Raw genomic sequence first — 25,146 nt, 5'->3', positions numbered from 1 at the left:
TTCAGCCCCACGCGGTTTCTGTTGCCTACCGTAGCCTGGCCTCTGGGACTCTCTCAGAACCAGACATCTGGCTACTTTGTTGTTTTAGACTAATCTCCTCCCAGGAGAGCTCAAGAAATGACACCAGGCAAGGAGGGTCCTGGCAAGGGAAAAAACATTCGGTGTTAGCAGATTTTTTTTCTTGAGTGGACAGGAGTATCAAAATTGTCTTCAAATTTCTACAGGGGTCTTAGAAGCTCTTCTGTTCTGTGGTTTTACTCTGGCATAATTTTAATAGGGTATAAATATTATATCTATAAGCCATCAACTATCTTCAAGAACTCACCGAAAGTAAATCACAGAATCTTACAACATGTAAGAGAAAGTTGTGGGGAAAAATACAAATCAGATTAATTCTTCACCCATCTGTTAGGGTTGGGTGATGACTGATAAAACAAAGATTTTAATTGTCAGCTGAAGGGTTACACCAAAATTGTGGGATAATGGCTAAGATTTGCAAATACAGTTACATACCTCCCATTAGGCCAACTCCCTATCATATTTCTTCTTTTAATTGGGATTTTTTTGAAAGAATCTTAGCCACCAATCTACCAGCAGGGTTTTAATGAAGTGTACGTCTGTAAAGTGTCTCTGAGGAAACCAAGAAGGAGCAAGAAGAAGAGATACAAATTGAAACAAACAAACAACAACAACAACAAAAAACCACAGTTAAATCAAGGACAAATTTTTTTTTTTGAAGCAATGGAAGATCATCAATATTTTCCCCAAGGCAATAAATAATCATCAATATCTTAATTCCTTTTTAGGGATTTTTGTTCAATCCTAAAAATCTATACATTCTGAGAAAGAAAAATGAATTTACCATTTGTTACACAAATAGAATATAAGCCAAGTGAGAAAAGCACTTCATCTGTGAACTTTAATATTTTATCCTAAAATCACATTTTATCTATTTCTAATATATTCAGATAATGTATGATATCAAATGGTACACTACAATATGAGATCTATGTTCTTATGCAGAATGACCAGAAATTCACCAGATTAGCTAAAATACCTAATACATTTATCTCTTATGTAGTATCTGCTAATATAAAGTCCTTGTTTTAAGTTTTGACTGCCTTTCTAATATTAAAAACACCAAACTATACAGTGACTTTTACCTTGGGCTGTATTTCATAAAGTAACGATTCCAATATCCTATTTTATCACAACACCATCCACTCTGTTAACATCCATAGAATCACCACTACAGATGAAAGTTTTCAGAAGATAAATGTAAAAAAGACAATCTTAAGCAATAATAATTCATTTGTGATTAAGTAATTCCCCAAGTAAAGCAAAGGACTTATTATATTAGTGTGGGATAAGCAAGTCACAAAAAGACAAATAATATATGATTCCACTTAGATGAGGTTTCTAGAGTAGTCACATTCATGGACACAGAAAATGAGAAAGTTGGTTGCCACAGCTGGGAAGACAGAGGAATGGAGAGTTATTATTTAATGAGTATGTATTTTTATTTTGGGAAGATGACAAAGTTCTGGAGATGGATGGTGGGGATGATTATACAACAATGTAAGTTAAGTGTATTTAATGTCAATAAACTGTATCCCTAAAAATAGTTAAAAGAGTAAATTTTATGTTAGGTATATTCACCATGATTTTTTTAAATTACATTAGATACAAAATAACATAAAAAGTCAAAGATAATGAAAAATCAGAGCTCTTTTACTTTGAATATCTGTCTTTGACCAAAGATGCATAAATTTTATGAGAAGATTACCAATCACACTTTAATACATATATTCTTATCATCATCACTCAAGAAATACCACCATCAAAAAAGCACAAAGTCAGTCTCAGAACACATTAGCTAAAAGGATTCCAGAAAGAATATTTTCAACAATTCCCCTAAACATCCAGAGTTTTGTACTTAGCACTAGGAAATACTGCTGCTAAATAACAAAACTATTACTCAATATTAATCTGCATTTCCAAAAGAATCAAGAGAGAGAAAAGTCAAGACAACCAATGAGATATTTTTTATAATACTGCACACTACTAAGTTATAATGGACCCAGGAACAACTACTGCTCTTCAAGTGGCTTCGAAATATTATATTATTTTGAATTATATTCAGTGTAGTTCCAGTACTAAGCATACTTTATCTTATCCTATTGTTTGAAAATTATCTGGAATACAGATATATTCCATTAATTGTAATCAAGTTTAGTTGCATACAAAAAACCACTCCAAATAACAGTGCTTACACAAGACAGGTATGTTCTTCTCTTTCAGGTAAAAGAGGTCTGGGGGGAGGCAATCCAGGTATAGCAGCCCCACAGTCAAAAGGACCCAGCATCCTATTCTGGCGGCTCCACTGTCATTAGCAGGCCATCTCTCAATCTAAGACCTCTCTTCAGCCTCTAGCCATCAAACTAACATTCCAGTAAGGGTAGAGAGGAAGGAAATGAAGGTTGCACCACCCACTTTTAAGGATATATCTTGAATGTGATATGCAATACTTCCATTTACATTTCACTGGAAGTTTATGAGTATCAGAACACCAGAAATTTAGTTACATGACCATCAGAACACCAGAAATTCCAGTAAATACAGTCTCAGCTGAATGGCAATGTGCCCAGCTGAAAGATGCAGTTCTATTCTAAAGATGAAAGGAGAATAGCACTAGAAAATGTGTTTGATACATATATTCACTAGAATAGTCAGTTAAATATAACTACTATTGTATGTAAATAAATGGTTTTCTTTAAAGAGAAAAAAAATCCATTACTATTATTTGTATCTAATTAGTGTAATTTATATAAAAAATGGGAGTTGTTAAAAAATCACCACGATGAAATCTAAAGTTTAAAATTGGGTCAATTTGGGGTGCCTGGCTGGCTCAGTCGGTTAAGCATGCAACTCTTGATTTGGGGTCGTGAGTTTAAGACCCACATTGGGTGTGAAGTCTATTTTAAAATGAGTAAATAAAATAAAATTGGGCCAATTTGAGAAAATAATATCCAATTGAAGAGACAGACATAGGGAATCAATTCCTTTCCTTGCAACACAGTGAATTTCCTTTATTTCCTTGTAGGAATTGAGCACTTACTAAATAAATGAATTGGGCAGATTCTCCCAATGAATTAATATTCGGTGTTGGCTTAGACTGAGTCAATGCAGAAACAGAATATAACTTAGGTATGGACTTAAGTCAATGATTTTCCATCATCCCACCCCCATCCTTTGCCACTACTGGGGTGGGGGTGGGGGAGATATCAGAAAGGAGGTAAAAAAGTGTAAATCAGGATAACCAAACCAATTCCCTATTAGACCCTAATACCCAGACCAAATGTAGAATTATTTCTACAGAATCATACAAAAAGGAATTTAAAGAGATTAAATGATTTGACTCTGACTAGAGATTTTAGAGTTACAGTTAGAGCTCAAGTTCCTCTCAGCTGGCCATCTATCTCCTTGACTTCTGCAATATCCAAATAAAGCTGCAGTGATTCATTCTGAGAAGGCTTAGGAAGCAGTTTTCTGCTACGGTAAGAGCAGTGAATTGTGTAAGACTGATGAATTACGGACCTGCACCCCTGAAACAAATAATACATTATATGTTAATTTAAAAAAAGAGTAGGTAGCTGCCTAGAAGGAAGGCCGGAGGGTACAAGACAGCAGCAGGCTTGAGGATGGGTCTTGTGGTCACAGCAAAGCAGTCACACATTCTTTTTTTTTTTTAATTTTATTTAAGATTTTTTACTTTATTTTATTTATTTGACAGAGAGAAAAATCACAAGTAGGCAGAGAGGCAGGCGGGGGCCTGGGGGGGAGGGGAGCAGGCTCCCTGCTAAGCAGAGAACCCCATGAGGGGCTCAATCCCAGGTCCCTGAGATCATGATCTGAGCCAAAGGCAGAGGCGTAACCCACTGAGCAACCCAGGCAGCCCTAGTCACACATTCTAAAGGAAGCTTCCTAACACCTTGGTGCTGAGGGCAAAAGGCCTCATGGAGTCCCAGGGACCCTGCAAACACCTGCTATACACCGCGCCAGTGTGAAAGGTAATTCCCTGTCCACTGCTAGAGCAGATGGATCAATCCCGACAGCTTCTATAAGAAGAGACAGTGCTATGGAAGTACATGTCTTTGTCATTATAAGGGCAGGTTCAGGATTTGGAAACCTGAGATGTTCCACTCTAGGCTGAAATAGAGTTATGCGCCGAGGAAGAAACCACACAATGACGAGATGCTGAGGACTGTGACAATAACAAAGGTGCCAGAGGACCACACGGAGACCTACTAACAAGTCCAGCTTGGTTAAGACCAGTTAGTAGAGGAACTAAAATTCATCAGAAGAAAAGAGGGAGAGACAATGATGAAAGATAAACAGGAACAGGACAGGAATGAAAAAGGGAAAAGTTGAAAAGATAAAGACACAGATTTTTAAAAATACAAAAATAAAAATGAAGAAGCTTTTTAAAAAAAAAACTATCATAGTATTCTCTCTTCTCTCTTCCCAGCCTTTTGAGGCAAAAAATAAATAAATAAAAAATAAGTGAAGCACTTTAAGCAAGGAAGGAAAGAAAATACTAAATGCTTTTTCAGGGATCATGATAAAACTATAGTTTTTAAAGCAAGGTGGAAAATACAACATTTAACTCCTAACCCCCAAAGTAGTAACATAACATTCAATAAGACAATCCAGTACTTAACTCAATTAATTTATCAAATAGACTTCCTAAACAAAATTTTTAAAAGCCAATCATCTAATGGCAGTAACATATTAGCAAAATAACTATAATGTTTTGTAATTTGCAAAGCATGTTCATATGTGCTAATTTAATAATTTAACCAATTAACACTAAACAACATGTACCTATTGCCAGAAAATATTTTCTATAACCTAATCAATAGCATGGATTTAGGGAGGAAAGTGAGTATATATTAATAGAGTTTCTAACATTGAAGTTAATTTTTTTTATCTTTCTTTAAATAAACTTTAAAGAAAAAATTAAATTAATTTTCTTTAAATAACATTTAAAGAAAAAAAAAAAACAACTACATGTGTCTTACAGTTTCAGATGCCAGCTAGAAAGGGGAATATCTAGGTGGGATCGGAGTTTGGGCCTATGGTACCAAAACAAATTCGAAAACCTCTTGTGTTTGAGGTATGGAAGGAAATCTCAGATACGGTTACACCTTCTCATCTGGCAGGGAATGGAAATTGCTGAGATGAATTTGAAGCCTTTCCCTGTGACTAGGGCAGTGGTGACCTTTTCTTTTAACTCCATGACCACCACAATGCATACAGCTTTGGCCCGACCTGTGCCACAGACCCACCCACACTGTATTTACTGGGCCCCTGACATAGGCCAAATACTGCACTAGAACCTATACAGCTGTAAATAAGAAATACGCATTACTTTCTGTCAAATGAAAGAAGCTTCTGTGAGATACAGAGGCGTTGGCTGAGCTATATGTGCCGTGATGGGGTGAATACCGCAGGGCCCTGTCAGAGAGACGGAAAAGCTTCTCGAAGGGAGACTTGCAGTCAGGTAGAAAAATCAATGCCTACTCAACTTCGGAGGGATCATTTTTTATCCAACTACTGGTTTTTTGATCTACTCATAGGTCAACCCTTATTTTTCTGACCTAGGTAGCTGGGGCACTGAGCCATCTATAGATGGAGAGCTTTCAGTGCACCTGTCCTAGCTCCAGTATTAACCACGGGACTGGCCAAAAAGGGAAGGATAGAACAAAGGCACTGGAAGCTGAGTGCCAGTTTACAATCAGTCCCAGATCTGCTTCTGTGCTATAATGCTGGACAAGTTTCTTATCTCTTTTTGTGTCCGTTTTTTCATCTATAAAATAGGGATAATAGTACCTTACTCAAAAAGTTGTTAAAAGGAGTAAAGGAATTGATGGACGCAAAGCCCTGAGAACAAGGACTGACCCATATCGTGCCCTATAAGAGCCCTGGCTCTTACTGTTTTGATGACAAGCGCTTACTATCATTGCAGTTGTCTCTTACTGTGTGGGTTAGCAGCTAGCTAAATCCACTTAGGGCACAGGGATTGCCCACAATAACAGTGTTTTCTAGATTGTGCGTTCCTATAGTTCTGAATAATTCCACCATCCTGCTCTGCCTTTTTAGGGAAGTGCAGAAAAATGCTAGCATTTCTTCACGTTCCTAAAGGACTTTGTAAAAATCTGCAGTTGGGCTCCTTCCAACCCGTGAAACTCTCCTTTATTTAGCAAACAAGCTTCTAACTCAGTTAACTTCTTTCCTCTTTCTCAACTGATAGTCAACTTATAATGAATTGGGTCTTAAGTCCTAAAACTTCATCAACCATAGGCCAACTATTTCTTAAAGTAGGCTCCTTTTTAACCCTCAGAAGTATTTCAAACACAATTTGAAAATGAAAATTTTTTAAGGAGTATATAATTCCTCCCACAAAAATTCTATCTTTGCTTATCTACAAAAAGATGATGATATCCCAACAGAATTCACATCTCTTTATAGACTACTTGAACATAGTAGATCCTTGTTTAATTTTAATGCCAGCTCTCATTTTTCATATGAAAATGTGACTATGTACCCCACCTTTTTAAAAAGATTTATTTATTTATTTATTTTACTTATTTATTCCTGAGAGACAGAAACAGAGAGAGGCAGAGGCAGAGAGAGAAGAACGCTCCCCGCTGAGCAGGGAGCCCAATGCAAGACTCAATTCCAGGACTCCAGGATCATGACCTGAGCCAAAGGCAGACGCTTTACCAACTGAGCCACCCAGTCACCCCTGTATCCCCCCTTTTTAAAGGTAAGTGTGCAAACCAGAATAGCTGGTAAGTAAAACTACTCAGGAACAGGAAATATCACACCTTGTAAGAACAAAAAGAATAAATGCATGCCAACAAAGGCAGAGCACAAGTGTAATGAGTATTCACAGTGGCTTATTTTGATAGGGACTTAATGTAAACTGAAATGAGAATTAAGGCATATTATTCCCTCTTGTCCCTGATAAGGAGAGCCACAAATATTCAAAAGTGTTTTTCATAGGCTAACTCAATATGCATTTTAAAAATATGAGTATGTATAAATATATAAATATGCTTTACCTCATACAGTTAATTTCTCAGACTGTTTTCCAGAATTAAACTATCATGGTACTATTTGAGAACATGTACCATTTTCAAAACAGTGTGAACTTAATGTAATTGTAATTAGACCGGAACTTTGTAATAACACTGTCTTAGAGTCAATGTCTGAGCATCATTAAATAAGCAACACTACAGAGCATCAATTGAAAACTTCCCACAATAAGTCTCTTAACTACAGTCACTCTGGAAGACAGCATGGAGGTTCCTCAAGATGTTAAGAATAGAGCTACCCCATGACCCAGCAATTGCACTACCCAAAGATACAGACATAGTGAAAAGAAGGGGCATGTACACCCCAATGTTCCTAGCGGCAATGTTCACAATAGCCAAACTGTGGAAGGAGAAGAGACACCCTTCAATAGACAAATGGATAAGGAAGGTATGGTACATATATACAATGGAATATTATTCAGTCATCAGAAACGATGACTGCCCACCATTCGCATTGACATAGATGGAACTGGAGGGGATTATATTAAGTGAAGTAAGTCAAACAGAGAAAGACAATTATCATTTGGTTTCACTCTTACACGGAACATAAACAATAGCATGGACAACCATAAGGGAAGGGGGTGAAATCCAAAGGGGGAGAAATCAGAGAGGGAGATGAACCATGAGAGACTGAGGACACCGAGAAACAATCTGGGGGTTTCACTGGGGAGCAGGGTGGAGGTAGGGGGTAACAGGGTGATGGGTATTGAGGAGGGCCTATGCTGTGATAAGCAGTGGGTGTTATACTTAACTAATGAATCACCAAACACTGCATCATGGACTATTGATGTATTATACAGTGGCTAACTGAACTAAATAAATAAATATTTAAAAAATAAATAGGCAGTCCCCACCCCACCCCCCAAAAAGAACTTAGACTTTGACACAGAAATAATGGCCAATAAATATTACATGTATTGTTAAATAAGTAAATATACAAATAAATAAAATATATTTGCATGAATGAGAAAATATGTCTAATCTAGACAGAGTATGTTTCAGTCTATCCCACTTTATTCTAGCACAGTAAGTATATAAAAATATCCTTGAAGGAGAGATTGAGAAAACAAACTTATGGAAATTACTGTCAGGTAAGTGACTTCATCGTTGTTCTGAACAACTCTGTCTGGGACCCTTATATGACAAGGATGAAACTGGCCCCAAATCTTCCATTGTCATGTTATTATGGATACCCTTGTACAGTATTAAAAGGATCAGAGAAAAGCAGTTCCTGAAAAGAAATTTCAAAAATGTATTAGAGAGCCAAATACAAGCAAAAACATCTAATAAATGGTACGTGTCATGACGGAGGCACAAAGAAGTACAACGGAAGGCAGGAAAGATTAGTTCTGACTGAGCATCTGTAAAGGCTTCTAGAAAAGAAGTGGTATTTGACTTAGACCCTGATGGATAAGCAGGACTTCATATGGCAGACATGGAGGATGAAGAGATCTGTACTGCAGGAACAGACCACTTGAATGAGCTGACCACAAACAGCAGGAGAATTGATCAGGAACGCAAAGTTCCCAAAGTGGTCTGAGGGCCAACACCAAAGGAGACATCTACAAATGACAGATGGCCAGGAACCCCCCTGTGAATAGATCAAAGGCCAATAAGTTTGTCTAGAGGATCAGAAGAGCTGACTCAAGAGGAAATATGGATGGTAGGTTTCCACTACGGTTTAGGAAAACATTACTCAAACTGTAGTTCACAAAATCAATTTAGTGAATACTGTTTGGCATTTTCTTTCTAAAATGCAAGAGAGAAAAGGAAAAAGAGGGAAGGAATGGAGAAAGGTGGAAGGGAGGGGGTAAGGAAGAGGAAAAGAGAAAGTGAATTAGACAATAGAGTTACTATACTTTGGGAACTTTTCAATTTCTATCTGTGGCATGTGAAAAAAAATGAAAATCACTCATTTAGAGGGCTCTGCAAATCCAGTATCTCTTCATTTGATTAGAATGCAGCTCAGTCCCGGGGCGCCTGGGTGGCTCAGTGGGTTAAGCCGCTGCCTTCGGCTCAGGTCATGATCTCAGGGTCCTGGGATCGAGCCCCGCATCGGGCTCTCTGCTCGGCAGGGAGCCTGCTTCCCTCTCTCTCTCTCTCTCTCTCTGCCTGCCTCTCTATTTACTTGTGATCTCTCTCTGTCAAATAAATAAATTAAAAAAAAAAAAAAAAAAGAATGCAGCTCAGTCCCACTCAATATATTCAGACCATTAGTTTGGATCCAAGTGTTCTTGGTCATGAATAACCTGATTGAAAAATCTTATTGCACTAAGCAAGATGTTCTCATTAGGTACCTGGGAGACACAATCTGATGTCCTCATAATGTAAGTTTAAAGGGATCATTTTCAAAGTTTGTAGCAATGCAGTAAAAATTAAGCTTGATTCCTTTAGTCTGATAGATACTGAATACCTCCAAATGAAAGATACATGTATATAATATAATCCTTTCTTATGAAGCATATAATCTCATAGGGGAAGTTAAGTTGAGAAAACATAAAGATCTATAATTAATGAAATAAAGTTGATCATGTTTCACCAAGAAGCAAACAGCTTCCCATATCCACCCATATCCTCTTAGCATAAACACAGACAAATTGATGGCTGCCAGAAAGGAGGGTGATAGGACGGGCAAAATGGGTGAAGGGGAATGGGAGGTATAGGCTTGGATTCCAGTGATGGAATGAATAAGCAACTGGGATGAAAGGCACGGAACAGGAATACAGCATAACATACAGATTTGTCAAATCACTATGCTGTATACCTGAAACTAATGTAACATTGTGCTTCAACTGTACTTCAATTTAAAAATAGGTAAGTAAATCAAATATACAGGGCCTTTTTTTCCCCCCCCAAAGTATTTTCATCTAAAACAACCCTGTTGGGGTGCCTGGCTGGCTCAGTCAGTCGGTGGAGTGTGTGACTCTTGACCTCAGGTTTGTAGGTTCCAGCCCCATGTTGGGTATAGAGATTACTTAAAAATAAAATCCTTAAATAAAAATTTAAAAAGAAAATAAACCAACCCTGCTCCTGAAACTAATATTATACTGCATGCTAATTAACTGGAATTTAAATTAAAACTTGGAGAAAGATAAATAAATAAATAAATAAATAAAACAGCCCTATCTGCACACAATTAAAAAGCTAAAAAAGAAAATACCCAAGATCACAGAGCTAGTTAGGGAAGAAACTAAGTCTTCTCACATCCAATTTATTCATATTTCTGTAACTCTTTGGTTCAACAAATTTCTGAGAGTAAGTCTCCTATAGTGACAACTTTATAAAGATATACAAATACATAAGAAAATGGTATACAGTCAATGCACAGTTAAGCCACAGAACCTAAAAAAGGTACATGCCCAGAATTTGAAAATAAAGGTAAAAATAATCAAATTCTCTATAAGCAGATACAGAAATATGATATTAATCAAATTAGGTTAGTGAAGAAAGACACTGTAAGTGTGTTGTTTAAACTAGTGTCTCCTCAAGATCACTAATGAACCCAGAGTACCTTCCTAAAAAGGAAGTTTGACATTTAAATGTAATTAATTGAAATAAGCCAAATTACTGGAAATATTTTATGTGGGTCCTAATATATGCAGACATTCTGATATTGAAAAAGAATTAGGTAACAAATTTTCAGTGTTTATGTAGGAATGTTTAAGGGAGACATGTTAACCTGATTGTTCTTGTGGTTGGTTGGTTTGTTGGCTGGAATGGAACCAGGTGGTCTTCCAGGCTTTACAGTTTAGAGGAAACATCCTACAAATCTGTTCAATGTCCTTTATCTGATTCTAAATTCCCAAAGCAACTTTTCTACTACTAATATGTTTCCCCATGACCTTTCCATTCCCAGAAGGTAATCTTGAATATCTAACTAATATTCCAGGGTATGGTAAGAAATATTTATACAAAAATATTGAAGACCTATACTATAAACTAATACAAACAAGTAAACTGGGATTATCCAGCTTATTAAATTTATTTAAACACTAGCTATCTTATATTACAGCTTACTATTTATGCTTTATATCACTTGCTAAACTGACAATTCTATGAATGTACTATATATAGCAAGCTATAGCAAGCACTCAACACATAGTTTCGAATGAATGAAGTGAGTGAATGAGTAAACTCAGAAGATCAAATTTCTGAGAAAGCAATGATAACAAGGTGATTTCATCAATGACAAATCTCTACAAAGATGATGCTGATGCTTGCTTGATATGTTCCTGAGCATTTATAGGTACTTCTGCATTCAATTTCATAAGATCCTTGAAAGCAATCCAATGAACTAGGGATGCAAATACCACTGTTACTCAGGTGAGGAAATCAAGGCTCAGAGAGGTCCAGGGCTAACCTGGTGACCAATCAGACCACCAGGTGAGTAATGATAAAACCAGGAATCAAACACCTGCTCTGATTGCTCAGGAAATACGTCCTTTGCTAAAGGTCAGATGGCCTAGCTGTGCAGGTGGTGATGTTAGCCACAGTGTGTTAGTTAGTTAGGCAGGCGTTGTTTAAATACTTCTCACCCACAATCAGGACTGATCCTTATGGCTCAGGCAGAGATAGACTGAAAGGTGCGGATCAAAAGACTTCAGCTACAGAGAGAAGGGCCCAGAAACGGGAATCTGGCAATGCTAAACAAGGTATCTGAAGACCAGGTCCCTGGAAGACATTTCCATCGGGATGGAAAAGGAGACCGACAGGGAAAAAAGGAATGAAGAGAGACAGGAGGAAGAGAATTAGGAGAGAAGAGTGTCAGGAAAGCAAAAAGATACAAGAGGCAATCGGGCGTGGTGTCAAAGTCTACAGTTAAGTCAAGGAGGATGAAAACTGAGAATGAGCCACTAAATTCAGTGAGCACAGACTACTGCCAACCATGAAGGAGGTCCTTTTGGTTAGGGTGGTATGAATGGAAGACAACTGGAGAGGAATTAGGGGGTTAAATGAGAATATTCTAAGTTACACACAGAATTCTTGAGAAATCTAGGTATGTTTCAAACAAGTTTTACTGCAGCTTAAAACAAATACAGGCAACTCTTTGTAGGGCTTCTGAAGAACGCTAAGCCCATCCAGAAGATGATAATCATGTTAAAAGGTAGATACAGAAAAAGGGTAAGGATATGCAATTTCTCTGCTGCTATTGTAGCCACTGCTGTTCTGTTCTTCCAGCTGGCAGAGAGGAAGACAAGGCACCATTTCCCAGAGAGCCCAGGAGGCTGCAGGGAAATAGGTGCCCATATGCCAGCTAGCAAGAGGGCTCAACACAGACAGCCTTTTTCAGATACGAGATTTCTCCAGGAGGCCATTAAACTTCCACTGTAAACAAAAGCAGTAATGGACCCCATTTAACAGAAGAGAAAGGCAAGGCACAGAAAAGCCAAGTGATTTTGAAAGCTGAGACAGTGACTGACAGGTCAGATTTCCTTCTCACTTCTAGTCTGCTCTCTGCTGATCAGATCTACTCAAAATGCCTTTATAAATGTTTCAATGAATCTTATCTTCATGCATTGGATTAGCAAGATCAACTCCCCACTGATAATGCAAAATAACCCTGAAATGTTTCATGCCTGACTGATAAGCCAGAAATTGAACTTTCTGTCTCCATTTGGACTGTGATGATCTTGATCTTTCACCTCTAGCAAAAATCTTCTCATAGCTATAATTTTAAAGTTAGTAATGAGTGCTTCATTTGCTTTCCAAGCAGATAGAAAACCTTTTCTTAAATACAATCAGACTGTCATGACCTTCATCTATGACTTAAAGAGTTCACCACATATAAGAATTTTCTTTGCTCAGGAGACATTCCTAAATTTTCTTTGAAGAGATTTGGGCAATAGTCCCATTGATGAAATTAAACACACACACACACACACACACACACACAAACACACACACACTCTTCTTAACTTAATTACCTTTCTGCTATAGCTGAAAGCAGAACTTTCCTTTGAAATGTATTTGGAATTCTACCTGACTAGCAAAGGGTTCTAAAATCCTTCAGCCTGCTAATTAAAATATAAAAATGCCAACTAAATATGTTTATATTGAAAGGAGCATGCCATCTGAAGCCGAGACTCAGCAAGGGAACAGCCTATTGCCTACAAGAAGCAAACATGATCCAGATTCCTTTTTTTTTTTTTTAAGATTTTATTTATTTATTTGACAGAGGGAGAGAGAGAGCACAAGCAGGGGGAGTGGCAGGCAGAGAGGGAGAAGCAGGCTCCCTGCAGAGCAGGGAATGCCCAATATGGGGCTAGATCCCAGGGCCCAAGGATCATGACCTGAGCCAAAGTCAATTGCTTAACCAACTGAGCCAACCAAGCGCCCCACAGTCCAGATTACTAAGCTGAAGTTCTAGCTGTCCTACATGGGGGAGTGGGGCCCAACTCACTTGGGGTGCGTTTTAGGGTTTTTTGCACACTAAAAAAGGAAAACAATAATTTGATAAAAATGGACCAATACAGGGGCACCTGGGTGGCTCAGTGGGTTAAAGCCTCTGCCTTCGGCTCAGGTCATGATCCCAGGGTTCTGGGATCGAGCCCCGCATCGGGCTTTCTGCTCTGCAGGGAGCCTGCTTCCTCCTCTCTCTCTGCCTGCCTCTCTGCCTAGTTGGGATTTCTCTCTGTCAAATAAAATATTAAAAAAAAAAAAAATGGACCAATACAAAGCCACAGTAAAACAGAGGTTTTGAATAGTGTAATATCACACTCGATGTAGGCTTTTTTATTTTTTAAATATTTTATTTATTTGACAGAGAGAAATCACAACCAGGCAGAGAGGCAGGCAGAGAGAGAGGAGGAAGCAGGCTCCCCGCGGAGCAGAAAGCCCGATGTGGGGCTCGATCCCAGGACCCTGGGATCATGACCTGAGCCGAAGGCAGAGGCTTTAACCCACTGACCCTCAATGTAGGCTTTTGAAGGCAGGTCTCATTCTCCTTTTTATTCCCTGTGGTAGAAGACAGTGTCTACAGAAGGTGGGAGCTTAACTTCTGGTTGAGTATTACATTCTATTTCTAAAGCTAGATGGTGAACGAACACGAGACTGTTTATTATGCTTTAAGCTGTATGCATGTTTTACACACCTTTTGTCGACATAATTCATAATTTTTAAAAGGAGAATCCTGAGGATGATCTATCACACATTCTAATTCAATAGATCTAAGGTCCCCCCAACCCCCGACCCTGATCACCCAACCATAATGCTGGTATGGGTGACCTATGGGATTCACCTTGAGAAACAAAAAATAAACAAACCAACATAAATTACATGCATGTAATCAGGACAATGCTTTTAGTGGTGGAGGTGCCTTATTTTCATAGTTCAAACTACCGGGCTTGGCCTTAAAAACAGATGAAATAGAGTTTAGCATAAAACACTCTGAGACTTGACTGGAAACTCCTTCCTACCCTGCCCTGACTTTTATTTATTATGATTCGTAATGTTTTTCTCTTTATTTTTTTCTTTCAGATATTTGAAGGCAGAAATCGTTAATTATATTTCTCTCCTACATGGTTTAAGGTTCAGACTTAAAAATTTTACAAAGTTATACAGCTTTGTAACTTTACTCAGGAACCAAGACCTAGGTATTTACTTCATATTTTTAGGCATTGGCTATTAGCTGCATCCTTCCCCTTCTCAGCTTGCAAAAGAAGAAACACTGAAGCGAAGGGAGATAGTGTCAATTTTTCCCAAACCCTGCCTTTCTAGCTTTTTTCATGAAACAGCAGTGTAAGTGATAAGAGAAATGAAATACCTCTGTAACAACAGCATGGAAACCATATAAGTCTCTCGAAACTTGGAAAAATAAGGTACTGGTTTCTTAAAGGAAAACTTCTTTCATAATCCCTGTGGTATTTACTACAAGGCAGAAATTCCTTGAATTTAAAAATACAATGGTTCCTTTAACAAGTCCCATAAGGTTTTTAACATTTGTGAAGCTTTTGCGGGGTGGGGGGGGGATCACATCTTTTACTACAGAACTTTACATTTGGAACATAAATTTAAACCAAACGAATGTATACAGAGTTAAACAAAGCATAACTGTTTATCTCATGTCTCCCATGTTAGAATAAAATAGAAAACATGTTGACCTATCACCTCCCTATATTTGGCAATGGATTAGGGTTTACCAAGTCTTATTACTTTTTCTATTATTTAAAAAAGGAACTAAAATCACATGTGTGCACACACATACATGCGTGCCAACATGCACACACACACACATACACATACAAACATACACACTACCACATAACCACCAGTCGGACCATGTCAACAGCACACCCTATAATCTTCCAGTTTTGAAAAGTTGCATTTAAAACGCTGCAATGAATAAATAATGATCACAAAAAAAGAACCAAGCTGTGTTTCTAATATTTAAATGAAAGTAGTTTAAAATTTGAAAGCCACAAAATGAGACTGCCAGTCAGCTATGCCCTTAAACAGTCTCATTTTAATACCTAAAGGATATGCTAGCATTCTAGCATATATGCACTGCTATGCACATACATTTACTTCCTTTCATGCTAAAAATAATTGTAAACTCTAGTTGGCTCAATGCCACAAAAGCAATCTAACTTATAAAAACAAAATTTTTTTTTTTACTTTAACAAGTAATAAGGCTATTTCTTGCCGAAGTGCAAGCTGTGAGCTTAAGGAATGCAGTAACTTTGAATTCATGACAAAACCTTTCCGTAACCAACAGTTTTATGGAAAAAGCATTTCAAATAAAAGGTGTGTAACAGAAAAATCCTTCTTCTATGTTATAGAACAACTTTGCAAAGTAAAAAGAAATCATTTCAAATAACACTCTAATATCTGCATACATCCGCCAAATCATTAATATAAATTGCTACATAATCTCACATTTCCTTTAATACAGGAGAACATACCCTAAACATGTGTATTTATACTAAATATGTATATAGAAATATTTGAGAGCATAAGCTAAATGGAACAAGTTTAATGACACAAAATCTAGAAGGACAAGAGTTTTCTTACATGTCACAACCACTGCGAGAACAGTCAGTTTCAAAGGACAGTGTGACACATAGGGGTGCCCAGCCATTTTCTTAGCATGTTGAAATCCATGAGGGTGTAAGTCAGCTACGTGCAAGGCAGAGCAGAGAATCACAGAGAAGTAGAATGAAAACCTTTTCCTAATGGTACCTGTCAGTGGACTCTGCTTGTGGACCTTTTTTCATTTACATGCACCTATTTACAAAGCAGCCTTCGATTAGATAATTTCCAATACATTGTACAAAAGATTAATCTCCCTTTACATTTACTTTAGTAAAAGCTTATATTCAGTTACCTTATAACATTACTTCAAAAAAACATTCAACTTAAAATCATCTAATATCCTTACTTGCAGATCACTCTCTTCCACAATCTGATGTAAATATTTTAAAAGTCTATTCATTTCATATCAGAAGATATGACCCAACTGGATTTTGCAAGCTCAATTTTCAATATCTATGAAAAATTGTAACTTAATCCCCAAGACTACAAAAATGCTTGATAATGATAAAGTTGCACAATATAATCATTTAACAAACTAGACCAATGATATCAGAAAACAAATGAAATATTCATAAATTCAACATTATTAACATGTAACATTAATGTAAATTATTTAAATATCTACTGGGGAATAAACATGTAAATATAATTTCCAATGCTATATGTTAATGTCAAGAAAATGAGTGAACTTTGAACTTCTGCCAAAAGTCATCTGAGAACAAAAAGGTTGTTTAGTTGTAAAGCTCTTAAGGGAATCACATCAGAGAGAAAGAGATAAGTGACACCTTTAAGTCAATTACCACTGGTCTCAGATATACAAAAACAGATCCTAATTCTTTCAAAGGGGAAGAAAGATAATCACAGCAAGGACTAGTCTAAGACTCCTGTTAACTCCTCTAGCTCACTAATTATGTGGCAACTAAAAATAACTACCCAGCATAATGAAACACCAGTTAAATTCAACTCTCTGCCAATTCCATTCCTACACCAAGAAACTGAAGAGAAAACACACAACCATGATGCCTGGCTTCATTTGCAATGCATGACCACAGGTCTCAGCTGGATCCTTAGTGCTTCCAGCAATGCTCCCATACTCTCCAGTTAATTCACTCTCCTAGGTGGCAATCGCACATTTTATCCTCTCATCTCAAACATTAATACCATCTAATCCTTCATCCCTCTCAGCTGCTGAGAAGAAAGTGAAAATCAGAAGACAACAAAGAAAATGAGAAGAGAGCTAAGAAATAAAGTCATTAGAAACTCCGAAGGGCACCCTTTGGGGTGCCCATTTTTAAGGATCTCTATCCATACATTCTATTTTCTCTCTTTATCATCAATAAACGATCCAAGCTCCTACTGAAGCTCATGCAACCCAAAACCCTCCTCTTCCACTTGATCAATTAACTAAACAACTTAACTAAACTCTCTTAACTAAACAACTTCCTCTCAACTTTATAATTCCCATCATGATAGAAACATACTATCATTTCTGGGGAGCCTGGATGGTACAAGTCAGTTAAGCTTCCTACTCTTGGTTTCAGATCCGGTTGTGATCTCGGGGTCATGAGACTGAGTCCCACTCAGCACTCAGTGGGGAGTCTGCTTGAGATTCTCTCTCCCTCTCCCTCTGCCCCTCCTGCTCATGCTCTCTCTCTCTAAAATAAATAAATCGTAAAAAAACAAAACCAAAATACATTGTCACTTCTGCAGTTTAAAAAATCTTGACCTCATATCCCTCTTGAAATATAGCCTCATTTCTCTCTTGCCTTTTGTAACAAAGGACCTCAAAACAGTTGTGTACAATTTCTGTCCCTAACTCCTCTCCTCTTATTCTTCCTTGAGCCCATCCCAAATAAGCTTTTGCACCTACACTCCACAAAACCACTCTGGTCGAAGTTACCAGTAACTTCCACATTAACTCAATGGTCAATTCTCAGAATTCATCTTACACAAGTTATATCAGCAGAATTTGACATGGCTGATCAGACCCTCTTCCTTCCAACACTTTTCTTTACCTGGTTCCAGGATACCACACTCTTGTTTTTCCTTCTGTCTAATCTTCTCTGGTCCCATTGCTGGTTACTACTCATTCTGACCTCTTAATGTTGAAGGGTCCCAGAGCTCAGTCCTTGAACTTCATCTCTTTTCTAACTAGGCTCACTCTGCAAGTAATCTCATCCAATTTTTGCTTTAAATACCCTTTGATTTAAAAAAAAAAAAAGATCAATGAAACCAAGAACTGATTCTTCGAGAAGAGTAACTAAATTGATAAACTTCTAGCAAGACTCATTAAAAAAAAGAGGATTCAAATAAACAAAATTACCAATGGAAGAAGAGAAATAATAACCAACACCACAGAAATACACATATTTGTAACAGAATATATTAAGAAAACCTATATGTCAACAAATTGGACAACTTAGAAGAAATGAATAAATTCTTAGAAACATATAACCTACCAATACGGAAGCATAAAGAAACAGAAAATTTGAACAGACCAATTACCAGCAATGAAATTGAATCAGTAATCAAAAAACTCTCAAAAAACAAACTCTAGGATCAGACAACTTCACAGGCAAATTCTACCAAACATTTAAAGAAGAGTTAATACCCATTCCTCTCAAACTATTCCAAAAAATACAAGAGGAAGGAAAAGTTTCAAATTCATTTTATGAAGTCAGCATTACTCTATACCCAAACCACAAAAAGACACTATTAAAAAAAGGAGAAATACAAGCCAATATCCCTCACGAATACAGATGCAAAAATCCTCAACAAAATATTGGCAAACTGAATCCAACGATATATTTTTTTTAAAAAATCATACACCATGATCAAGTGGGATTTATTCCTGTGACAGAAGGGTGGTTCAATATTCACAGAAAAAGCATTTTATGAGAAAAATGCAGAAAAAGCATTTTACAAAAGTACAACATCCATTCATGATAAAAACCCTCTGCAATTCTTCACCTACTCAGTCAAAAGGCCTAGAGTCATTCATGACCTCTCTCTTGTTCTTGTATCCCACATTCTATTCATCAGCATATCCTCTGCCTTCAAAATACATCCAGAATCCAACCACATTTACTGCCTTCATTAGAACCATCCTACTCTTCAAAAGATACAAGAAAATGAAGACAAGCTACAGACTGGTAAAAAAAAATTTATAAAGCATATATCTATGAAGGACTTGTATCCAGAATATATAAAACTCAAAAAGCTGATCAATAAGAAAACAAACCACTTAGTTTAAAAAAAAAAAAAAAAAGCCAAAGGATTTGATATTTTACCAAAGAAGACACGTATAGAAGATATGAAAAGATAATAATGCTCACCATTACTAGTAGCTGGGAAACATAAATTAAAACCACAATGAGATACTTCTAGGTACATATTAGAATGGCTAAGTTAAAAAGACTGACAATATATGGAGCACTGTTTGAAACATAAAATGGTACAACCACGTGGGAAAGTGGCATGGCAATTTCTTAAAAAGTTAAATATACACCTGTGGTCAAAAAGAGTGTTTATTGACAGAAATGGTCTACTTCAGAAGCTACTAAGATATGACTTAGAACTATGTATTGGTGATTCTTCCCTTGGTTCAAAGATACTAAACCATACACCTCCAGATGATGTAAACATTCCACTCCTAATTATTCTCAGGAGAAATGAAAATACACATTCACTTAAAAGTTTCACAGACAAATGTTCACAGCCCCAAAGTGGAAAATGCCCAATGTCCATCAACAAGTGAAAAGATAAACAAATTATGGTATACCCATAAAAAAAAATACTCAGTAATAAAAAGGACTAAAACATAGATGAATCTCAAAATAATCATGGGGAATAAAAGAAGCCAGAAAAGAACACACACACACACACACACACACACACACACACACACACACAGTTAATTCCAGTATATAAAACTAGAAAATACAAACTAATCTACAATGACAGAAAGCAGATCAGTGGTTGCCTGAGGAAGAGGGACACTCAGACAGGCAGGAAGGAGGGATTACCAAGGAACACGAAAGAGTCTTGAGGGTGATGAATAAGTTCATTATCTTGACTGTGGTCACTGTATCACAGGTATACATATGTCAAAACATTAAATCATTTATGCAGTTTATTGTATGTCCACAATAATTTAATAAACCTATTTTTAAAAAGAATATAGCAGGTACTTGATAAATATTTTCAGAATAAATAAAGTGGATGAAAGTAAAAACAAATGCTAAGAAAGCAAAATCCTAGAATGAACAGAAGTAGAAACATTTTTTGTGTGTGTGTGAAGTAGGAACCCCTTATATCCTCCCTTCTTGAATAGTATTCTTTTCTGAATGAGAAACTGTAAGTGGAAAAGGAGGAATAAGCTATCACGAAGCAGTGACCCTCAGTATGAAGTTGTAGTGCCTTTCAGCCAGTCCGGAAATGGACAACTGTTGTCCCAATATGCAAGCACTCTGCCACAGTCCCCCAGATGCTGAATAATCTTTTTGAACTCGTCTCAGAAACATTGCCTCAGGGCACCTGGATGGTGCAGTCAGTTGAGCAACCGACTCTTGGTTTTGTTCAGGTCATGATTTCAGGGTCATGAGATGGAACCCCACGTCAGGCTCCCAGCTCAGCACGGAGGAGTCTGCTTGAATTCGTCTGCCTGCCCCCACCCTGGCCTCCCATGCACTCTCTCTCTCTAACATAAATAGATAAATAAATATTTAAGAAAAAGAAAGAAAGAAAGAAAGAAAGAAAGAAACCTTGCCTCATTTCTCCTTTTTATATAATCTTTACTTGTCATTAAATATATTTTGACCCTTTCTCCACAAATGTAGTTTGCTGTAATTTTTTTGATAACTAAGGAATGGCCATAGAGGTATTCTCAGCTCATCAGTCTTAGATGAAAAGAACCCTTCCTTGGATTCCTTGTCTTCTGTCTCGCAATTTCCCACTGAGGTAGGAAAACCACCATCTCTATTTCATTTACCTCTCTTCCTCCTTCTCTTTGAAATACTAACTTCCACTCTTCAGCATTAATTTAAGCATCATCCGAATTAATGAATATACCTACACTTCTTTCATAAGCTGCTATGGTTATGCATTTTCTGTGACATGACTTCTTAATAAATTAAATAAAATTTAAAAATAAAATAAAATATAAATAAAAGTAAAGCATCTACTTATGTTTAAATAAAGTTAGCCCTATAACTCACCTCATTTCCACCAACTGCCTTGGTTAAAATCACTGCAGAAGACACAGGGGGAGGCATGCAACCTACTGTCTGCAAACTGGAAAATAAAAGAAAATGCAATTATAAGGTTTTTTCTATTATAAATAGCAATTCTCAAACTTTCAACTCATAAAATAAAGTTCAAGTTGCTGTAACATCAGTGAAGAACTAGCATGACATGATCATATACTTCTTGGATTTAAATTGTGGTAAATTCTAGTACCTATTCTAAATTTGTTTTTATTAAATTATATGTATACTCCCCAGATCATGATTCTCTTAGTTTAGAATAGAAAACACACTGCATAACAAGCAAATGAAACTATGAGTAGTAAATCTAAATACTAAAATTACAAAACATTACTTATCACCCAAAGCATGGATACACTTTCCACATAGACTGAATATACATTCTAGACATAGTGAGTAGCTGACCTGAGTAAAAGTAGAAAGATCATACAGGGAACAGAGGTCACAGAGTGCCTGACTTTAACAAATATTAAGTGCAGGATTACAGATGACCTCTACTTGCTTGTGTAAGAATATACTGTTTAAAATTAATGCAATGAATTTGAAAAAAGAAAAAGAAAGCTTTAATTCATTTTGACTGAAAACATGAGAAAACACCTTTAAAAGAATTTCCAGTCCAATCTAAGTCTTGTTTTAAAGTCTGTCTTCCCAAGTGATGCTTAAATTGTCTGTCTTATTATCAATTCCCAATCTCTGAGCCTTTCTCATGATCATCACTATAATCATCACTGATACTTACTAAGCATTTACCATTTACAGTAGATACTAGTCTAGATACTTTACTCACTTCTTCCTCACAAGTGTTTAAGATACATTCTATTTTTATTCTCATTTTCCTGACAACGGAAGTTAAAAGAGAAGTTAAATAACTTGTCCAAATTCACAAAGTTACCTACCAAGTATTAAACTTTTATTCTGGAATCCAGGACAAAGACTTGTCTAGCCCTACTATTCTAGCCTCTCTGCCTCCCCTGTCTTAAAAAAAAAAAAAAGTACACACTTTTTACTTAACTAGTTACTGAATACATGCTACATATGTGTTCTATAGTTAGGATACTACACAAAGGAATATATATGTATATACACACATACATATATTCCTACCTCCAAGGATATTCAGTATACAAATATAAATAAGTAACAGCAAAATGAGTACTGTTGCCATTACATTTTTAGACCCAACCACCATTCCCAAATCTGTAGCTTCCCATGACTACCCCCTCAAACTAAACATGTCTAATGTTTTCTAAAAATCCATTTCAGGGGCACCTGGGTGGCTCATTGGGTTAAAGCCTCTACCTTCGGCTCAGGTCTGATCCCAGGGTCCTGGGTTTGAGCCCCGCGTTGGGCTCTCTGCTCGGTGGGGAGCCTGCTTCCTCCTCTCTCTCTCTGCCTGCCTCTCTGTCTACTTGTGATCTCTATCTGTCAAATGAATAAATAAAATCTTTTAAAAAAAATCCATTTCATCTCTGAATTTACTTATTTCTATCAACAGGATACTTCTGGTGGGGTTTTTTCCCTAATATCCAATTTGAAATTTTGGAGTTATATGTGGCTCCACTTGCTCCTCATAAATCAATTTATTACCACAGTAAACTTTCCATTCTTCTCCATGACTGTTGCCAGCATTCCCCTTCAGATGCTTCTTGCCACATTTGGACTTCTGTAAATGAATGGTCTCTCTACCTCCACTCTTTCCCTTTACATAGCAAAGTAAGAAGGATGTGCTTAGAATCTTTATTTCAATGAGTTAAACGTGATCCTGAGGTAGGAGTCTGTAACTCCCTTAAGTTAACATATTGTGTACTCTCAAACTGGGGAGGGAAACAGAAAAAGTGGGCTAGGAAGAGCTTTCCTTAAGTTAATTAGGCCAAGTGTGTACTTCTTTAAGCTTCATATCCTGAGATTGTAACCCCTACTCTACTGATAACATACCCAGTACAATGGTATCAGATTAATCTTTCTTAATGACCACTTTTTAGCATATTGTTCTCTTGTTGAATGTATTTAAGAACTCCCCATCATCTACAGATGCAAGGCCAATCTCCTCAGTCCAATAGTTCAGGCCTTCTGCAATGTGGCTGTGAGGAAATTTTTTATCCTTACCTCCCCTGAATGCCTTATTTTTAACTATCTATTTTAGGAATACACAACCTTTGCTGAACCTCTTACCCTTTAATTCATTATACTACTTTTCTAACAAATTCACATGCTATCCCACTGTGGTTGGTTACTATTTTATATTTATATCTCCCACACATCCATCTACCCTGGACATTCCCTGAATACAAGAAAAATGAGTTAATATCTTCCTATTCTTTGAGTGCCTTTTACATGGGAAACACTCAGTAACTATTGGTTCTCAATATGCATCACACATTGCTGCTCTAAAATGATGTCATCATAGTCCTGTGGAATTTTATGCTTTTTAGTGAAAGTTTTAAGCTCACTCTCTCAAACTCAATCTGACCAAACCAGTGGTCTTAATTTTCCCTTCTTGTCCTGCTCGGTTTCTCTTCAGCTAAGAAAAGGATGCCCCCAATTACCCAGTGGCTCACACCCATAATCCAGAAGTCATCCTTGATTCCTCCCTGTCCTCCTCTCTCCACATCCTATCCCCCTCCAGGTCCCAAGAACTCTAATTTACAGTACATCCTCCAACACCCATTTCTGTCTACTACATGGTGACCTTACCACAGGAGCCTTCCAAGCTGCTCTCCTAGCCTTCTCTCAGCCCCTCTATGATCTATTCTCCATGCAGGAGCCAGGACAATAATTTGAACATATAAATCAGACCACGACAATGCCTCATTTAAATCCCTCCAGTAGCCTTCTGTTGCATGCGAGTAAAATCTGAATGCTTTCATCGTGGACCTACAAGATTTTGTGTGACCTGACCCCTGCCTACCTTTCCAACTCCAAGTCGTATTATTCTTCCTCACTTTCCTGACCCTAGAACACACCAGGCTTGTTCCTGCCCTTCAGCCTTTGTGCATTCTCTTCCTTTGCCTAGAACATTCTACCCCTAGAACTCTGTCATCTAAATTAATCACTGGCCCACCCACCCAACCACTTTCAACCTTTCCAAAGTTTTACTTCCCATCACTTATCTCTATCTTGGTTATCCACTTACTTGGTTATTGCCAATCACACCCAAGTCTTCTCAACCTGCAAAACTACTGGAATTTTGCCATTTTTATTCACTATTGTTTCTCCAACACCCATAATAATTCCTGGCACACAGTGGCACGTAAACAAGTGACTTAAACAGATGAATAAGTGATCTCAATTGAGATCCTCCACACTATTACCAAAGTAGGCAGTAAAAATGTGACTGTCCTCATTATTTATAGGCAGGGAAATTGAGGTTTAAATCTATTACAAGACTTCTTCAAAATCACATGGCAAGTTAGGGATAGGGTCAGAAAGTGATCTCAGGGCTCTAAGTTCAGTGCTTTAACTATTAGACTGTTATACCATGCTGCTAAAATGTGGTTAGTTTTAAACCAGTTCAAATAATTTTTTAAATTCATTAAATCCTTTTAATAAACATGGCATTTTTTTTTTAAGATTTTATTTATTTATTTGACAGAGAGAGAGCGCAAGTAGACAGAGAGGCAGGCAGAGAGAGAGAGGAAAGCAGGCTCCCTGCTGAGCAGAGAGCCCGATGCGGGACTCGATCCCAGGACCCT

General features: G+C 37.2%; 1 protein-coding gene across 7 annotated transcripts in view; it reads right to left on the bottom strand.

The window, feature by feature from the left end:
* Window positions 1-25,146, bottom strand: part of SLC10A7 (solute carrier family 10 member 7) — a 259,444-nt gene that overhangs the window by 219,358 nt on the left and 14,940 nt on the right. For 6 of the 7 annotated variants that reach the window (XM_045998437.1, XM_045998439.1, XM_045998438.1 and 3 more), the window contains exon 4: window positions 21,407-21,482. In XM_045998437.1, coding sequence (XP_045854393.1) covers window positions 21,407-21,482 — 76 coding nt within the window. Of the gene's footprint in view, window positions 1-21,406; window positions 21,483-25,146 lie in introns of those variants that run through there. The other variant, XM_045998444.1, reaches the window with a different exon arrangement.

The sequence above is a fragment of the Meles meles genome, chromosome 2 (assembly GCF_922984935.1).
Source record: "Meles meles chromosome 2, mMelMel3.1 paternal haplotype, whole genome shotgun sequence".
NCBI lineage: Eukaryota > Metazoa > Chordata > Mammalia > Carnivora > Mustelidae > Meles > Meles meles.
Note: the sequence above shows the minus strand (reverse complement) of the source record. Positions and strands in the feature narration are given on the sequence as shown.